Genomic DNA, 17605 nt, shown 5'->3' with positions numbered 1-17605 from the left:
AACGATGACAGGTGGCATAACATATTTTACAAATAAAACAAAAGGAGGGACCTCCAAATAAGCCACATGATTAAATAGAAAGAGAAAGAAAACTACAAATAGATTTCAAGGTGAATCGTTCGACAGTAAAGCTGCCAAAATATATCAGTTAATAGCAAACAAGGGCCACACTGCCCACTACTGGAAATAGCATGCCAAGATGGATGCTATGAAGTAAATGGGTGGGATGATTTGAGAATGATGTGGGAAGTAAAAAGAATCCTTAGGGAAAGGTGGTTTTTAGGTAAAGAAAAAATAATGGGCCATTTGATAGTTTTTTTAAAATCCTGCATAATATAATATTTTGGTGTGTTATCTTCTTGATGGTCAGATTTAGAAACATTTCCCATTCACAGCAGATGATTTTTATATACTGCCCTTCATTTTAAAAAAAGGTTCAAGAGTGATTTGCATTATTAAACAGTATACCAACCAAATATATTTATAAGGTGTATCTCTCTCAAAGTATTTTATGCCCCAGAGCAAAGTGATCAGAACACAGGCGAGTAACAGAAGCTTGAAGCAAGAGGCAAACGTCACAATGGATTGACAGCAGAAAAATGGTATGGCACTCTAGAACTAACAGCGCAACGTCTTATATTGTTAGTAGTTACTCCTGTATGGACATAAGTACACCAAAAACAAGTGGGGGGATAACAAATTGAGAAGATCCAACTTCAATCTCTACTGAACACTACAGTTCAGTCAGATATCTTGAACAGGCTACTAACACTTAACTATCATACAGTGTTCTGAAGAGAAAGGTGAAAGAAATCCCATGCCTCAATGAATGATACACAAATACATAAAATAATCACAAGCGTCGTTTAAAAAGAAATAAAAATGACTAAATGAGCAGGATGAAGGAAAGAAATTACCCAATCTGAGTATGACATCTGAAGTTCCCATCTGCAGATAACAAGAATTTGACAATTCAGACTTTACAGACTACTGTTTGAGCAAAGAACTGAAAACTGAAACAGAGCAAGAGAATAAGGGAATAAAGCAGTAACACCTTAGGACAACTAAATGCAATCAGACTTGCAGTTATAGGACACATGGGAGTGCCCCTGTTCTGCATTCCAGCCAAAAATAACTTCTTCCAGGACTTTCAATTTTCCTCTGGTTTTTCATTCTTCATGCAAGGCAATCAGCATTCCATATCTCCTGAGAATGCTGTTAGCACTAGGCTGTTTACATTTAAATTGTTTGGAGGATTTTCTTCTCTCTTTTACAGTATGTTTCTTTTCTTCCATCATCCCTTCCTCCTTTGATATTTTTGCACATCTTGAGAATTCTCCCAAGCCTGCTGATTCTGTATGTGGATGATGCTGTTTTGCCTATATCAGAGCAGCACTTAAGACAACTGTGTTCAATATTACAATATATCATATTCTCTTATTTCTATGAAACATGGCTGGATTTGATCAAAATCATGTCTGAGTGTCACAGAAACAACTCAAAGTACACTGGGAGTGGCAAGGACGGATGGATGGAAAAGTTTGCAAGCCAAACTCAGGATATCTGAAAGGATTGTGATTTTCATCTCTGCTCACAGGAATGCATTATTATTGATACTGAACCACAAGCGCTCAGTATTTATGACTCAATATTTAGCTCTCTGTTTGCTGAACATTTTTACAGCACACTCCACTGCTTTTGAATTTCTTCCAAAAGGTCACTCTGTTTAGGAAACACTCTGCATGAAGTTTAGTTGTGCTCACTGACATCAGCAGCATATAATCAAGCCGATCCAACAGGATGCATCATGCCATGAAATCCAATTCCTAAATGGCCTCCAACTGGGTGGGATGATTTGTGAATGATGCAAGTAGTAGAAAGAATCCTTAGCCATGGGAAATGGCACTGAAATAATAACAGTTTATGGGGAACAATGGCGCATTACAAACCTCCTAAAAGTGGCGGTCTGCCGCCGCCATAATTAGCGGCGCCAAGGAGCCCCAGCGGCCAAGCCGCGAGGCTCCCCAGCTCTGCAAAAAAGAAGCGCCAAAATGGCGCTTCTTGTTGCGGCACACTGACGACGCAAGGTGCCAACAGCACACTCGTGGTGTCATTAGCAACACGTGACGTGCAGATGCTAAGGGTCCATTACGTCAAGATGGCGCCCATGTAGAACGGGCACCGCCATTTTGTACGTCCCCAGGACATACTAGGGTTAGGGGCATGCGTAAAGCACGCCCTTTCCTAACCCTAGTACATCCTGGGGACGTACTTTACGCCCATGCGGAACGGGCCAATGGTAGAAATAAAGGCACTAACGTTTTTATACTTCAATTGTTTTTTTGTGGTTTTTTTGGAAATCATATCCTCATCACTATACCCAGCATAATTAATATGTTGGGATATGTAAGAACTGCTGAACTTTCAGCAGATCCCCCGCTATAAACAGAAACCTTTGATTGTTTAATGTGGCAACTTGATTCACAGTAGCCAGTCAGATTTCCAAGGAAGCCACCAACATGGGAAATGCATATTAGGTTTGGCTTTCTTTGTACCTTCCAGTTTCATAATGTTATTCCTCAGAAAAGAGATAAAAACATATACATTCCCCACACATTTGGTATTCTTGCGAGATAAACTCAGTACACTGCTCTCTTAAAACTACAGTACACAAAAGTTCTGTTTATTTATTGAGTTGAACAAGGTTATCCAAGATATAAAAACAGGTTCATATAAAAAATAGTCCCAATTCCCTTCCCAACTCCTTTCAAAGGTTCCAAAGGAAGGTAACACACTCACACACTATATTCAAGTGGATGGATGAGTTAATCATTCCTTCAAGGCAAAGGTGGTTTCTAACTCTGCCTTTTCATGTTCAATCAAAGACACATGGGGATGGCAATGACATAATAACCTAGATTTGCAAGAGGCTTTGCCTGCTACATCCCTGATTAACTAGAGGACAGGGAATGAATTCCCAATGGAAAGTTCATCATACAGACATACCAGTGCATCAGCAGCTGCATCCCTCACCTTTTGAAACATCAACCTGTCAACAGCCTAGACAATGAAAAGGGATTTTGCCAGCCAGCCTTTGTGCCTTCTGGTTGGGAAATTTACAACAGTTTCAAAAAGCAGGTCTGTTGGGGGGGGGGGGGGGACCTCCAAGCCACAGTACTGCTCCTCCTCTAGAAAGGGCAACAAACCCAGTACAAAACCAAGGTGGCTTGTGAGTGTCCTGCCATGGCTCAGAATCCCATGTCATAAGTACAGTCTGCAGAAGACTTCTGTTATGAGTCATTGGGAAGACCAAAGAGCTTTACAGTGCCAGCTTCCCTGCTGCTGTCATACTTTCCATCTTTGTCGTCACAGGCAAAGGCCAGCAGGGGACGCTTGGGATGCCAGGCCACAGTGAAAGTGGGGGACTCACACTGAACTTCCCATAACTTCTCCCCTAAAAGGTAAAGCAACAATTAGAGCCTCCCCAAGAAACAACATACCATGCAGCTCAAACGTTCTCTCCTTGGCCCAGCTTAGTGCAAAAATGCAATTCAATGAGCCCCATTGAAAATAAATTTTGCAACATACACTCACTTTATATAAAAATACAAACCAACAGCCCTCACCCTAAGAATGGGTTTTAAAAAGTACTGTTTAATGATATATTTTATTTATCTATTAAAATATTTATACTCCGCCCTATATGAAGATCTCAGGACAGCTTACAATTAACATTAGAACAAAAAGGGGAATAGTTTAAAACAATAAATATAATTTAAATAAGATAAAACATAGTAAACATATTAATGAGTTAAAAACAAATTTAAAAGATGAAAAAGTTTTAAGAACTATTTGCATCAGTATTTGGCATGAACTGACATTATCACTGGGATGTATTATAAGCTGTGTTGCTCTGAGTATCGCAATAATAAATAATAATAATAATAAAATAAAAAATTATTTCTATACCGCCCTTCTATATAATCAGGGCAGTGTACAACATTATAAAACATCAACAGAAAAGCATTCATTACAATTACATTAAAATTTACAACTACATTAAAACAATCTACATTAAAACAATCTAGCCAGCTTGCCACTGCTGACATGGGGGGGGGGGGAGAACTAATTGGGGCCTGTGTCAGGGAATGCTGATTTGAACAGAAAAGTCTTAAGTCCCTTTTTAAACTGGGCCAGGGAAGTGGTCGAGCGGAGCTCAATAGGCAGAGAATTCCAGAGGGTCGGGGCCGAGATGGTGAAAGCTCTCCTAGACGTGGAGGCTAACCTGGCCCCTGAAACCCTCAATAACTGCTGCCCAGATGTTCTGAGAGTGCGGGGCGGATTGTATGGGGAGAGGCGGTCCTCAAGGTATCCTGGGCCCAAGCCATTTAGGGCTTTATAGGTAATAACCAGCACCTTGTATTGCACCCGGAAGCGAATAGGCAGCCAGTGCAGATCTTTAAGCACTGGTGTTATGTGGCTGGCTCTGGGTATGCCAGTAACCAGCCTGGCTGCCATATTCTGCACTAGTTGTAGCTTCCGGGTATGGTACAAGGGCTGCCCCATGTAGAGCGCATTGCAGAAGTCCAAACGAGAGGTTACCAGAGCATGTACTACCGTTTCAAGGTGCCCCCAGTCCAGGAAGGGGCGCAGCTGGCGAATCAGCCGGAGCTGATAACAGGTGCTCCTGACCGTCGCATCCACCTGAGATGTAAGGTGGAGGGACGAATCAAGGAGCACCCCCAGACTGCGTACCGAGTCCTTCACGGGAAGCGTGATCCCATTCAGGACAGGTGGAACCACCACCATCCCCAGGCCGGGGGAACCTATCACGAGCACCTCCGTTTTCTCTGGATTCAGACTGAGTCGGTTTTCCCTCATCCAGCCCATTACCGACTCCAGGCAGGCCACGAGAGAGATGCCATCCCCAGTCACTGCATCAGTCGGAGACATAGAGAAGACTATTTGGGTGTCATCAGCGTACTGATAACCCCGCACCCCATGTCTCTGGATGATCTCTCCCAGCGGTTTCATGTAAATGTTGAAAAGCATGGGAGACAGAATGGCTCCTTGAGGGACCCCAGATGTGAGGGCCCTCTTATCGGAGCACACGTCTCCTAGCTGCACCATCTGGAACCTCCCAGAGAGGTAGGATCAGAACCACTGGAGCGCAGTGCCCCCGATACCCACCTCTACTAGGCGCTCCAGAAGGATACCATGGTCTATGGTATCGAAAGCCGCTGAGATGTCCAAGAGCACCAACAGGGACACGCTTCCCCTGTCCATGCCCAGACGGAGATCATCGACCAAGGCGATCATGGCCGTCTCAACCCCATAACCCGTTCGAAAGCAGGTTTGAAATGGGTTAGCATTCTCACTGCAGGCCATCCCAAGATCTTCTGCCTGGAGTCTCCCAAACTAGATATACACTAGTCTCTCCACATTCACTGGGGTTATGGGCACAAGACCGCCGTGAATGTGAAAAAACCACAAATAATAAAAACACTATGTTTTTATCTGAGCAAACACCCCTCTAGGAATCTAGAGAGAATCACTGACCACAGAATTGGCCAGAGGAGCTACAAATGCCTAGTAGAGCGATCTCTCTAGGAATCTCTATAGATCCTTCAGTGCGACTTTTGATTAAAGTTAACCACAGAGTCATGCTGGAGGACCTAGATATTCCTACAGAGAAAACATATTAATAACATCTGTGAATAACCAAATCCTCAAAAGTCAGAACTGCAAATGTGGAGGGTCGAGTGTACATAGCTGCTAAGAATGTTTTGAGCTACACCAAAAGAAACCTTAGGTGTCTGAAATATATATATTTACACTGTCCATATACTGAGAAGTAATTCTGCTCCACAGAGGTTCTCCTCACTGTGGCTCAAATGAACATCATGACAGGGAGGGAGAACAGCACTAATTACCTGTTTCTACCTCAGCAATATCAATGAAATGATCTTCTGAAGCTGAAGCCAGCATTTTCCCATCATGGCTGAAGCTCAATGTCCTCACGGGCCAATCAAGCCTAAAAGATGGAAGCAAGGACAGAGGAGGCAAAAGAAGAAAATGGCTAATTATGAGAGCTCTGGAGCCAGCATCCTGTTTCAAAAAGACACCATTAAGATGCATCTGACTAAAGCAGTGCATGACGTCAATGGTCAATTCCACTCTGGTTTTGCTAGCTTCTGGTATTTCAGACGCAGAAATAGTGCCACTGGGAATGGATGTTCCATTTAGCCACCATAGCTAGTTGTTAAGATCTATCCTGCATGGATTTGTCTACTCCTTTTGTAATACTACCAAAGCTAGAGACTACAACAACTTGTGTAAACAAATTCTGGTTTGTTTTTTCTGAGAGAGTATTTTCCTTCTGAGTTTCCTGGATCTACTGCCAATGTTTTGCTGGTTTACCCTAAATTCTAATATTAATTGAAACCTTCCTTCTCTACTAAGTCTTCACACTACAGATATGGTTTTTTATAAAATAATAAAAAACATAAAATAGGTTATATTAATAAAGTCATACTACTCTCTGTCATGGCTCATTTTAGTAATCTCTTTTCTAAATTAAAAAAGCCTCAGCCATCGATTTCAGAGAAAGAAGAACTATTAAGGTTGCAGTAAAGAACTTTTAATCCAACATGAGAAGCAGAAGACTAAAGAGGGAGGGAAAAAAAAAGGGGGGGGGGGAAGATATAATGTATATGGAGTTGTGTTAATAAGTTATAAATAATTCATGTCTGATGTGAATAGATGTATAAAAGATAAAATCGAAAAGGATAAATATGGATATATTTAAACATGTTAATTGTAAGTTGTATAGTGTTTAAGAATTTTAAAAAATGGTGGGGTAGAAGCCTCAGCCACATGAAAAAGGTTTTCTAACTTCTTGATCATTTTGACTGCCTTTTGCCCTTTTCTCTACCTTTTCTGGTTCTATAAAATATTATATACTCTAGGATGTATAATATAATTACTACAAAGACATAACATCCAAACTCCCTTCCAAATGATTATCTAATATGGAACTTGTATCCAGTCCTTAGCCACTTAGGAATTATGGAAATTGATGGCCTTAAGAGAAAAAAAATTATTTTGAAAAAATCAACACAATAAAAGATAAATTAGAATTTTATTTTTAACTGGTCTAACAAAATCTACACAGCTGAACTCTTAAAACTGAATCATTTTTTATTTTTTAAGTGAAAAACAAGTACAGTAATATGAGGAAAGTATCTTGCCTCTAAAACTTAAGCTTTATAAATGGCACAAGTCATGAGCAGCATTTGTTATTAGGAATTCTCTAAATGCCCAAACTGGTCGTTCAGTTGGTCATACCAGATTATCTCTATTTTATTTTACATGAGCTCTGCAGTTTCCTCCAGTTATGAATATGTGTGTTTCTATAACAAAAGTAAAATATTATTTTTACATTACAAATCCTTCTTCATAAAGTATTCTGAACAAAAGCTTTCTAGTAAGTGACCTTGTTCAGCATCCTTGCAAAGAAAGTGCCAAAGAAACATTTGCTGCTAAGCGAAGTACTTTCTGTGGGAAGAAAGATTTCTGATTATGCTCCTAAATTCCAGAAACACTATGCTTAGCTTGACCAGGATGTTTTAGCTATTGTGATATGCTTAATTGTTCAAAAAAGTAAATAAGTAATTAAAATGGAAAATGTGATGAAAACCAATGATTACCCTGCTTACCTTGTCAATGAAACAAACTAAACTAACATTTTCATAGAACTATCCTCCATTACTCTATCATCTCTCTTCTGGAAAATACATCTGGCTCAGACTACATCAACACAGGCCCAAAAAAGATGGGCCTAATGAGGCAGTTTTCCATTGCGTTTGGGGCATAGCATTTAGCTGATGCATGCCCTGAACACGGCGGGAAACTGCACCAGACCCACATCACTGGAAAAGAACTGGAGCAAAAAGGAGAGGTAAAAACCACTCCTTTTCGGCAGCCTGGTTCAAGACTGCAGCAGCAGCTCAAATCAGGGCTGGGCACATGCCACAGCCCACCACTGTCCTTTTGGCCTATCTGTTTTGGGTCACAGAAACTAGGGGCCAAAAAGACAACCTTGAAGGGATGGCTTCAAGGTGCCCCTAAGAAAGCCAGGTAGGGGGCATGGCAACCACATATGCATTACACTACATTCCCCTAAGTAAAACAGCTTTATTTCATACAGACCCAATGTGTTTGACTACAATGCCCATAAACTCCAGCCAGCATAGCCACTGGCCACATACTGCTGGGGTATAAGAGTTGCAGTCCAACACGTATGTGGCAGGGGAAGACTGCTACAGAACTCTCTACAGCCCATGTGTTTAAAGGGGCAACTAACAAAGATCAAGACAGCTTACCTAGAGAAGCATCGGACACACACCAGCTCATCCACATCCCAGAGGCTAACCAGTGCATCAGCACTTCCTGTAGCAAAATACTTGCCCATTGGGTCAAATTTGATACAGATGCAGTTTGAGGGGTGGGCATTAATTGATTGGATAGGTTTCAGTTCTGGATAGCTATACAAAAAGAAAAAGGATAAAGTTGGAAAGAAATTGACAGAGAGCAGTCCTTTCAACCAGACTCAGATGGTTGGAAGGAAAGTCCAAGGACCACCCAGTCCAACCTCCCACCATGCAGGAATACACAGCTAAAAGCATTTCTGAGAGATGGTCATCCAACTTCTGTTTAAAAACCTTCAATGAAGGAGAGTCCATCACAATGGTTAGGCACATCACTATTTATGTTGTTTTGAGTCAAAAATATGGAGGGAAGCTGTAGGCCCAACAAATATGTACTAGCCCAAAAAATGTGAGCAAGGGCTAACAATGGCATCAGGAGGAGTTCATATGTCTCTTACTTGTTCCTCTGCAATGCGCTCTACATGGGGCTACCTTTGAACCAAGTTTGGAAGCTTCAACTAGTGCAAAACATGGCAGCCAGATTGGTGGTCACCAGTTCTTCAAGGTTTGACCATGTAACACCAATCTTAAAAGATCTTCATTGGCTCCCAATCTGCTTCCGGGCGCAATACAAGTGTTTGGTAATTACCTTTAAAGCCCTACATAGCTTGGGTCCAAGTTACTTATGGGAACGCTTCTCCCTATACAATCCGACCCACACTCTTAGAACGACGGGGAACAACTTGTTGGAAGTAACAACAACCAAATATGTTTCAACTTCCCAAAGAGCTTTTATGATAGCTGCTCCAAGATTGTGGAATAGTCTCCCAGAAGAGATCCGCCTTACTGCCTCCCTGGAAACCTTCAGGAAGGCAGTTAAGATGGAGCTCTTCTGGCAAGCATACCCACCTGATTTTTGGTAAGACACGAGTCCACCTCCCTGAACTCCAATGTTGCCTGTGATATCCTGTTTTCAATCGCTAATTGTTATGTATTTTATTGAACTGTTGTGTGTTATTCTGTATCGTTTCTTAAATCAGGATGTGATCCCGCCTCGATCCACCCGGGAGAGGTGGGAAAATATAAATAATAATAATTACTATTATTATTATTATTATTGGGATGTCTCTGTAATTTCCTAGAACCAGGATTTGCTAAAAGTGAGTCTCCAGCATGGAAATCTTGCAACAAGTAACCTTTTGTTACTTGTGCAACCCCCACTCCTTGCAGTCTCCACATTCCAATATTCCTCTCTATGGTAGGTAACCAAAGATGTGAATCATGTGGCCCTTCAAGCATTATGGAACTACATATCTCAGAAACCTAGCCAAAGTAGACAGAGGTGTGGTATGCTAGGATTACATCCTGACAACATCTGTAATATACAGATGAAATAAAAAGAAAAGGTTCATTTTAAAGGCCTTGTGTGACAGAGCCAGTAATTATTCACCTAAGCATCTCTCATTAACTGATCATGCATACTCACTTTGATTGGCATATTTTCCGATTATTATTTTAAAAGCACAAAGATGAGACTCCAGAAAACTACACAAGGATTTTAATTTATGCTATCTGTACATTAAAATACATTGGTATTGAACCAATGTCTGTTGTTAGTAATGGACTGGATGAGAGCAAACAAACTGAACTTTAATCCAGACAAAACAGAGAGGTTTCTGGTCAGTTGAAAGGCAGATCAGGGAATAGCGATTCTGCCTGTGGTAGGCTCACAGCTCCCACTCTGGAAGAAAGTCAGCATATAAACAAAGTAAAGAAATAAATAATACACTGTGACCTAACCTGCAGAAGTGAATGAAGGAGTGGAAAAATATTTAGGTAGTGCTTGCAATTGCATACAGTACTTGCGTCCCAAGAAACTCCACAGAACAGTATTTATCTTAAATGCAAAGCTCAGAAAATGGGAAAACAAAAGTCTAACAAAAGGCCCTGAAAATACAGATTAGTATCTGGCAGCACTAGGTACTCTCCAAACCAGAGGAAACAGAACAAGGAAAAATGCTGTAGTCTCAATACATGATTAAGAGACATTGCAGGTCAAAACAAAAGGTAAACCCTTTCCCACATCCACCACCAAAAGACAAGACAGGCAACTCACTTGCTGCCCTTCCTAAAAAAGGCCATGCTGAGGGTACCTGAGGATGTTGATGCAACCGTTGCCATTGGTGAGGAAAAACATGTTGTTGTCATTGTTCCAAGAGATCTCATTCACCTCAAATTTGAACTGCTCTTCTGCTTTGGACCGATGTGTCTTAGGATCAATGAAAGTCACAACATCATCCTTGTTTCCTACTGCAATAGTCTGACCATCAGGGCTCCAACAGATATTAATGTTCTCCCCTGTAAAGGAAATGGAGGGGAAACTGAACAGGCTATGTTATTACCTGAGTGAAAGCAATGCAAACAATACAGAAACTTCTGCATCTGTGAATCAAAGATAGCTTCTGTGAGAAAGCACAGCAACACAATCCTATTACAGTTGGCCCTTCTTATACAAGGATTTTTTATACACGGATTCAAGCATCCACGGTTTGAAAATGTTTTTAAAAAGTATAAATTTCAAATATCAAACCCTGATTTTCCATTTTTTATAAGGGACACCATTTTGCTATTTCATTATATTTAATGGGACTTGAGCATCCACGGATTTTGTTACCCACGGGGGGTCTTGGAACCAAACCCCAGTATATAACAAGGGTCCACTGTACTTATTTAACAGTTTCCAGAGGGGCTACCCATATTTGTTGGCTGTACATTATACAATAAAGTCCACTGTTTACAGCCAAGCCCTACAATATAATGATAACTGTTTACTCCTCAAAAACAGACTCACAACCCAAGGACTTAAACCAGAAACAATCAACATGTGGCCCACCAGAGGTTCTTGGACTTCAACTCCCAGAAGTTGCAACTCCCAAACAAGATAGCCAATGATAAGGAATGATACAATCTTCAGTCCAATATCTTGCCTCCCCTTATGTTCACGAGGCTGTGTTTATAAGACTATAATACCTGCCCTACAAAAGAGTATCCAGGAAAAATCTAAGACATGCCAAACCTGTAAAGATACAAAATACCAACATATCATCAGTGATTTAGGCCCTATACAGAGTCAGGGCGCAGCATTCGCATGCTGGATGCCCTAATCTCACCCCAGGATGCCATTTTGGCATGCGCCAGTCAACACAGCATGTGCCATCATGACGCCTCTCTGGTGCTGCACCAAAGGGGTGTCATAAAGCTGTGCCACTGCAGCTATGGCGCCTTTTGGAGATTGCAAAAAGGAGCTGATTTTTACAGTTCCTTTTTGCGCTCTCCAGAGGCAGATCAATGCCGCGGCATAAGTTGGTTGTGGCCCCATTTCAACCAGTAAAGGGGAGGCTGCAGACAACCCATTCTGGATAATAACACTTCCCTCTCACAGACCTTGGGGAGTAAGCCCATCTTTGTTAATAGACAGATGTCTAGTTGTAAAAGGTTACTGACTTGCAATAACAAACTAGTCACTGATATGGACAAAGGAACCACAACATGTAGCAGATCCAGATGCCAACGATGTTCCTGTGTCTACCCTGGCAATGTTATGACAAGACCTAATATAGTCACCCACTAAAGCAGGGGCTCATACACCAGCTTTTCCCCTAAAGTGATGTACAGTATCATTTGCCAGAAATTACCTATTGCATTTTAGATATGGCAGACAAGCCAGTATCTATACAAAAGAATATCTGTATTTAAAGTCTGACATCAGATATAGCAATATTATTTTAAAAGTGTGAGAAAATGTGAGCTTATGGCACTCCACTTCTGATCTCAAAATGAACATTTCTGAACAACAATTCATCAAGAGGTCCACCTTTATCTCTCATGGCTTAGTTAGAGACAAAGATGCACAACAAATTAAAACAAAATACAACTAAAAATGCATCTGAGGAAGTAGGCTCAAGTCTACAAAAGCTCATGCTGCCAGCTTCTGTCTTTCAGTTAGTCTCAAAGGTGGTGCAAGATTCCTTTGCATATCTGACAAATGGGTCTTTTGAAAAGGTTTTTAAAATAAATGAACTTTCCTATTAGAAGAACACTAATTAAAAACATAACTATGTGAATAAAAGTGTAACCCTCATATACCCCATTAAAAAAACCCTTCCACAACAACTATATAATAGACAAAAAACCAGCCAAATAAAAAGCCTTTGACTCCTAATGGAAGGGCAGGGAGAGAGCCAACCAAGCCTCCTCTGGGAGGGTCACCAAGGAGGCCCTCTCATGTGTCCTCTACCAGATGTACCTGTAACTCTGGTAGGAATGACAGGTTTCCCTCCTTCCAGGATTTTACAGTTTGGGCTGACTCATATAGGGAGATACAGTTTTTCAGACATTTTGGACCCAAGTCCAAGAGTTCCAATTACTGCTTTTAAAACAGAGCAATAGGGCAAGTACATTTAGAGCTCAGACCACCCTTTTAGTAAGAAAGGTCTGAAGGAAAGGAAAAATCTACAAGAAAAAATTATAAGTAAAGAGTGAATACTTCTTAGGAGCAATTTCTCATTTCTAGTAGGCATACCCAACCCCCAAATAATCAAACATTTGCAAAAAACATATATTCTTCAATTATTATTAACATCACTCACCTTTGGTGTTTACAGTGACAATGGACTTAGTCGTGCGGACATCCCATATACGAATGGTTTTGTCTCCAGACGCCGTGACAAATAAGTCAGGGTTACTGGGGTGCCAACATAACTGATCCACACTATCTCCATGGCCACGGTAATTATTCTCCTTCACCTAGAAGAAAAAAAGTAGGCTTTTAAATGAACCATCATTACATACTAACATGTGTACGAACACATGCTTCTGCATCTTACAATTAAGCCAGCAACTAAACTTAATCATTGCCTAGACACCATTATACAATTCTAATTTCAACTTCTGGTTCAAGATTCCTTTAGATATCAAATTTTGAGAAGAGCACTGCCAAACTTAAGGTGAAAGCATTACTACTTTACTTTAAAATCTATATCCTGTCTTTCAGTATAAAAGCTCACCAATGACATGCTCACCACTGACATTGGGGTGCATGACAGATTATATCAGGCATGAAAAAGTACCACTGTCCATTCCTTCCAGGTCTCACTCACCTCAGCCTACAAACCCTCTTTGGCTCTTGTTTATGTTCTGCCTCTGTTTAAAGTATACCTTTGCCCTTCACTCACAGCTTACACAGCTCCCCATACCCACTCTGGCACTTCATTCCTATGTTTCAGACGTTCTCTCTACCTCTGCAGAGTTCACAAAGGACTGATTACTTGCAAAAGCATTTGTGCATTCTTTGTTCTGCTTGGGCATCTCTGGGCAGGCTTCTGCAAAGCACCCATGCACCCTCCCCTTTCTGTTGAGATCACAAATCAAGCCTTGGGAAACTCATTGAAGTTGAGGTCAATCATGCATAGGTCAAAATGAAAGGCATTAGATGGTTCGAGCAACTATCCTTAGGAACCTTTGGCAAGCATGGAAAGTACTGGCAGATGGCACCTGAAACAATACACATGATGCTTCCCACACAGGGTAAATGAACGTTACTCCTAAATTTCTCTGTTAATGGTGGGGCAGTCAAGCAGGGAGAAGGAGGCAAATCTGCTACTTGTGTCGCCATTATGTCAGCCTCAGGTAACAAGGTGGCAAGTCAGTGAGAAGCGTGAGTGCCCCATGCCTCCTCCACAGCCATCAGATAGGGAACTTGTAGCACCTTTGAGACTAAAAGGGTGAACGCTGTCAGTACAGGCTGAGTCTCCCTTACCTAAAGGCTGAGAGAATGTGGCTTGCCCAGGGTCCCCTAGTGGCTTTACACAGCTGAGCCAGAATTCGAACCCTGCTCTCCAACACTCAAACCACTAGATTACGCTGGCTTTCAGTATTTTTTAAATAAGGTTGAGAGCAGAGTGAGCAATTGTCCTCCTTTTCCAGGACACGTCCTCCCTTTCAACCTTCTGTCCAGGAGGAATTCTCAAACATCCTCCATTTTGAGCCTGACTAAGCAGCAGGAATTTACATTTCTATGGAGTTTATCACATGGGACAAATCCTGTGCAGAAACTAAGCTTAAACTGAAGGCAACCTGCATTTACAAGGTGAGCAGAAAGTTGGAAAAAACCCTGCGGATGACGTTTGCGTGAAAGAGAAATAACGCAAAAAGAGCCTGAACACAAAGTCGTCAAAACCAGCTCCAAAAGTACAGAGGATTCCAAAAGTACAGAGGAGCTTTCCCTTGGGATTATTTTTGCATCATTACAAACAACACCCAGTTTTTAAGATCCTGCTTCTGCACCCTCCATGCGATAAACTCCCAAGTGTGCCTTTAGCTTTCCTTCAGCCAGCTTCCCCCATTTGACTTGAAGGCCCTCCCTTTTGCAGTGCCTTCTCCTCCTGGGCAGTGAGGAGGGCGTCCCTGGTCACTCTGTGCTGGGCATGAAACACAGGCCTGTTACAGACTGCCAAAATAAAGCTGCTTCGGATCTCAAAATGAGGTATGCTCTTTAAATGATGCATGGGTCCTAAGAGTCCTAAGAGTCCGGAGGTCGTGCCAAAGCCACACTCCATTCCTAAGCACTGGAGTGCAGCTTTTGGTGCAGCTTCCGGATTCTTAGGATGCAGGCATCATTTAAACAGCATCCCTCCAAAGAGACCCAAAGCAGCTTTATTTTGGCAGTCTGTAACAGGCCACAGTCTGTGCCACTGGAGCGTCCAGGGTGGGATATCTAGCAGATCTGCAGTGGAAGACTCTCCCTCTCCTTGGAGGCCTCGAAACAGGGAGGGGCTGGAGGGCCATCTGTCACAGAGAGTTCCTGCATGGCAGAACGGGGCTAGACTGGGTGTCCCTTGGGGTCTCCTTCCTCGGAGGAGGCTTTGAGGCAGAGGCTGGAGGGCTCAGGGGAAGCCTCTCGGCGTCACTGACCAGGCGGTCCTTGTCGAGGACGAAGACGCTGGCGGTCTTGTCGAAGGAGCCGGAGGCGAGGCGGCGCCCGCAGCAGCTCCAGGCCACCGAGTGGACCTTGGCCCCGTGCGCCGGGAACTCCCTGCTCCGCGTGTTGGCCCGGAACAGCTCCTGCATGGCCAGCAGGTACGCCGAGGAGGAGGAGAGGGCCATGGCCCAGGCCCCGCCACCAGCGCCCCAGCCACGCCCACCGCCGCGCCGCTGCCGCTTCCGCTTCCGGGGCAGGAAAGAGGCACTTCCGCTACGTCATCCCCCCTCAACCCCCCCCTCCCCCCACAGAGATAACATTCAGGCTGCACCAGCCCTGCAGGGGATTAAGAGTAATAACGACAACAGCTGCAGTAATAACAAACAGCAGTCGTAGTCACACGACAACAACAACAACAGCAGCAGCAGCAACAATATCAGTGGCAGCGACAACAGCAGCCATAGTAGTAATGCAAAATGGCAGACAATAACAACGACCATAGTAATGCCACAATAATAAACAACAGTGATAGTAATTCAGGAACAGCGACAATAAGCAACAGCAATAATACAATAATAACAAACGATACTATAATAATAATGGTAACACAATAATAATAACAAGCAACAATAATAGTAACACAAAATAGACAATAATAGTAATGCAATAACAACAGTAATGCAATAATAACGAACAACAATAATAGTAATGTAGTAATGAGTTTGTAAATACTGATGAAATGGACAAGCTTTTTGGATGTGGAAGGAGAGCAGCACCCTCTCAGTCCTTGCCCATCATGGCTGACCACCCAGGGAGGGGATGCAGCAACAGTGCTACTCCATTATCTATAATCAATGCATCCCTCAGGGAGGGGATATTTCCATCTGAGCTTAAACAAGCAGTGGTTAAACCACTTTTGAAAAAACCTTCCCTGGAGCCCCTGATGAGAAACAACTACAGACCGGTCTCCCTACTACCATTCTTGGGCAAGGTAATCGAGGGAGCGGTTGCCCTCCAACTCCAGGTTATCTTGGATGAAGCCAATTATCTAGACCCATTTCAAACTGGCTTCAGGGCGGGATACGGAGTTGAGACTGCCATGGTCGCCTTGGTCGATGATCTCCATTTCCACATCGACAGGGGAAGTGTGACCCTGTTGGTGCTCTTGGTCAGCGACCTTTGATACCATTGACCTTGGTATCCTTCTGGAACGCCTGAGGGAGCTAGGTATCAGGGGCACTGTGCTCCAGTGGTTCCGTTCCTACCTCTCAGGCAGATTCCAGACGGTGAGGCTGGGGGACAGTTGTTTGCATAAAAGAGAGCTGACATCTGGCGTCCCTCAGGGCGCCATATTGTCCCCCATGCTTTTTAACATTTACATGAAGCTGCTGGGCGAGATCATTCGGAGACAGGGGGCGCGGTGTTATCAGTACTCTGATGACACCCAAATTTATTTCTCTATGTCTCCGACTGCTGCAGTGACTTAAGGATGGCATCTCTCTTCTAAATGCCTGTCTTGAGTCAGTAATGGGCTGGATGAGGGAAAGCAAACTCAAAGTGAATCCAGAGAAAACAGAGGTGCTTCCAATAGATACCCCTGGTCCAGGGATGGAGATTTGTCAACCAGTCCTGGACAGGGTCACACTTCCCATAAAAGGACGAGGTTCGCAGTTTGGGAGTGCTCCTGGACTCGTCTCTACAGCTATCATCTCAGGTGGAGGCGGTGGCCAGGAGTGCATGGTACCAACTTCAGATACGCCAACTGTGTCCCTACCTGGCCAAGAGGGACCTTGAAACAGTGGTACATGCACTGGTAACCCCTCGTCTAGACTTCTGCAATGCGCTCTACATGGGGCTACCTTTGTACCAAGTTCGGAAGCTTCAATTGATCCAAAATGCTGCAGCCAGATTGGTCGCAGATACATCTAGATCTGACCATATCACTCCAATATTAAAATCATTACACTGCCTGCCGATCAGTTTCTGGGCCCAATACAAACTGTTGGTTATCACCTTTAAAGCCTTACATGGCTTGGGCCCGAGTTACTTGAGGGAATGCCTCTCCCTACACAATCCGCCCCACACTCTCAGAACATCTGGGAAGAATTTATTGGAATATACAAAGACCAGACTAATTACAACTTCCCATAAAGCGTTCACAGCCGCGGCCCCCACACTCTGGAACAACTTACTGGAA

The 17605-nt window shown here is 42.9% G+C and overlaps 1 protein-coding gene across 1 annotated transcript; it reads right to left on the bottom strand.

Moving 5' to 3' along the window:
• Positions 1 to 2662: 2662 nt before the first annotated feature.
• THOC3 (THO complex 3) lies at positions 2663 to 15642 on the bottom strand. Its single transcript, XM_042453473.1, has 6 exons — positions 15402 to 15642; positions 13079 to 13235; positions 10583 to 10787; positions 8385 to 8546; positions 5934 to 6034; positions 2663 to 3454 (listed from the first exon to the last, which is right to left on the bottom strand). Exons 1-6 carry the CDS (start codon positions 15591 to 15593, stop codon positions 3291 to 3293), a joined length of 981 nt encoding a protein of 326 aa, XP_042309407.1. The 5' UTR covers positions 15594 to 15642; the 3' UTR covers positions 2663 to 3290.
• Positions 15643 to 17605: the final 1963 nt, after the last annotated feature.

Source organism: Sceloporus undulatus, chromosome 2 (assembly GCF_019175285.1).
Source record: "Sceloporus undulatus isolate JIND9_A2432 ecotype Alabama chromosome 2, SceUnd_v1.1, whole genome shotgun sequence".
Lineage (NCBI taxonomy): Eukaryota > Metazoa > Chordata > Lepidosauria > Squamata > Phrynosomatidae > Sceloporus > Sceloporus undulatus.
The sequence above is the reverse complement of the archived record's forward strand: the minus strand, read 5'-3'. Positions and strand labels throughout refer to the sequence as shown.

Excerpts from the sequence above, each read along its gene's own strand:
- THOC3 (XM_042453473.1), bottom strand. The coding sequence starts at position 15,593 with ATGGCCCTCTCCTCCTCCTCGGCGTACCTGCTGGCCATGCAGGAGCTG. Across the intron at positions 13,236-15,401 it reads TCCTCGACAAGGACCGCCTG|GTGAAGGAGAATAATTACCG; the intron begins GTCAGTGACGCC and ends TTTTTCTTCTAG. Across the intron at positions 6,035-8,384 it reads TGTGTCCGATGCTTCTCTAG|GCTTGATTGGCCCGTGAGGA; the intron begins GTAAGCTGTCTT and ends TCCATCTTTTAG.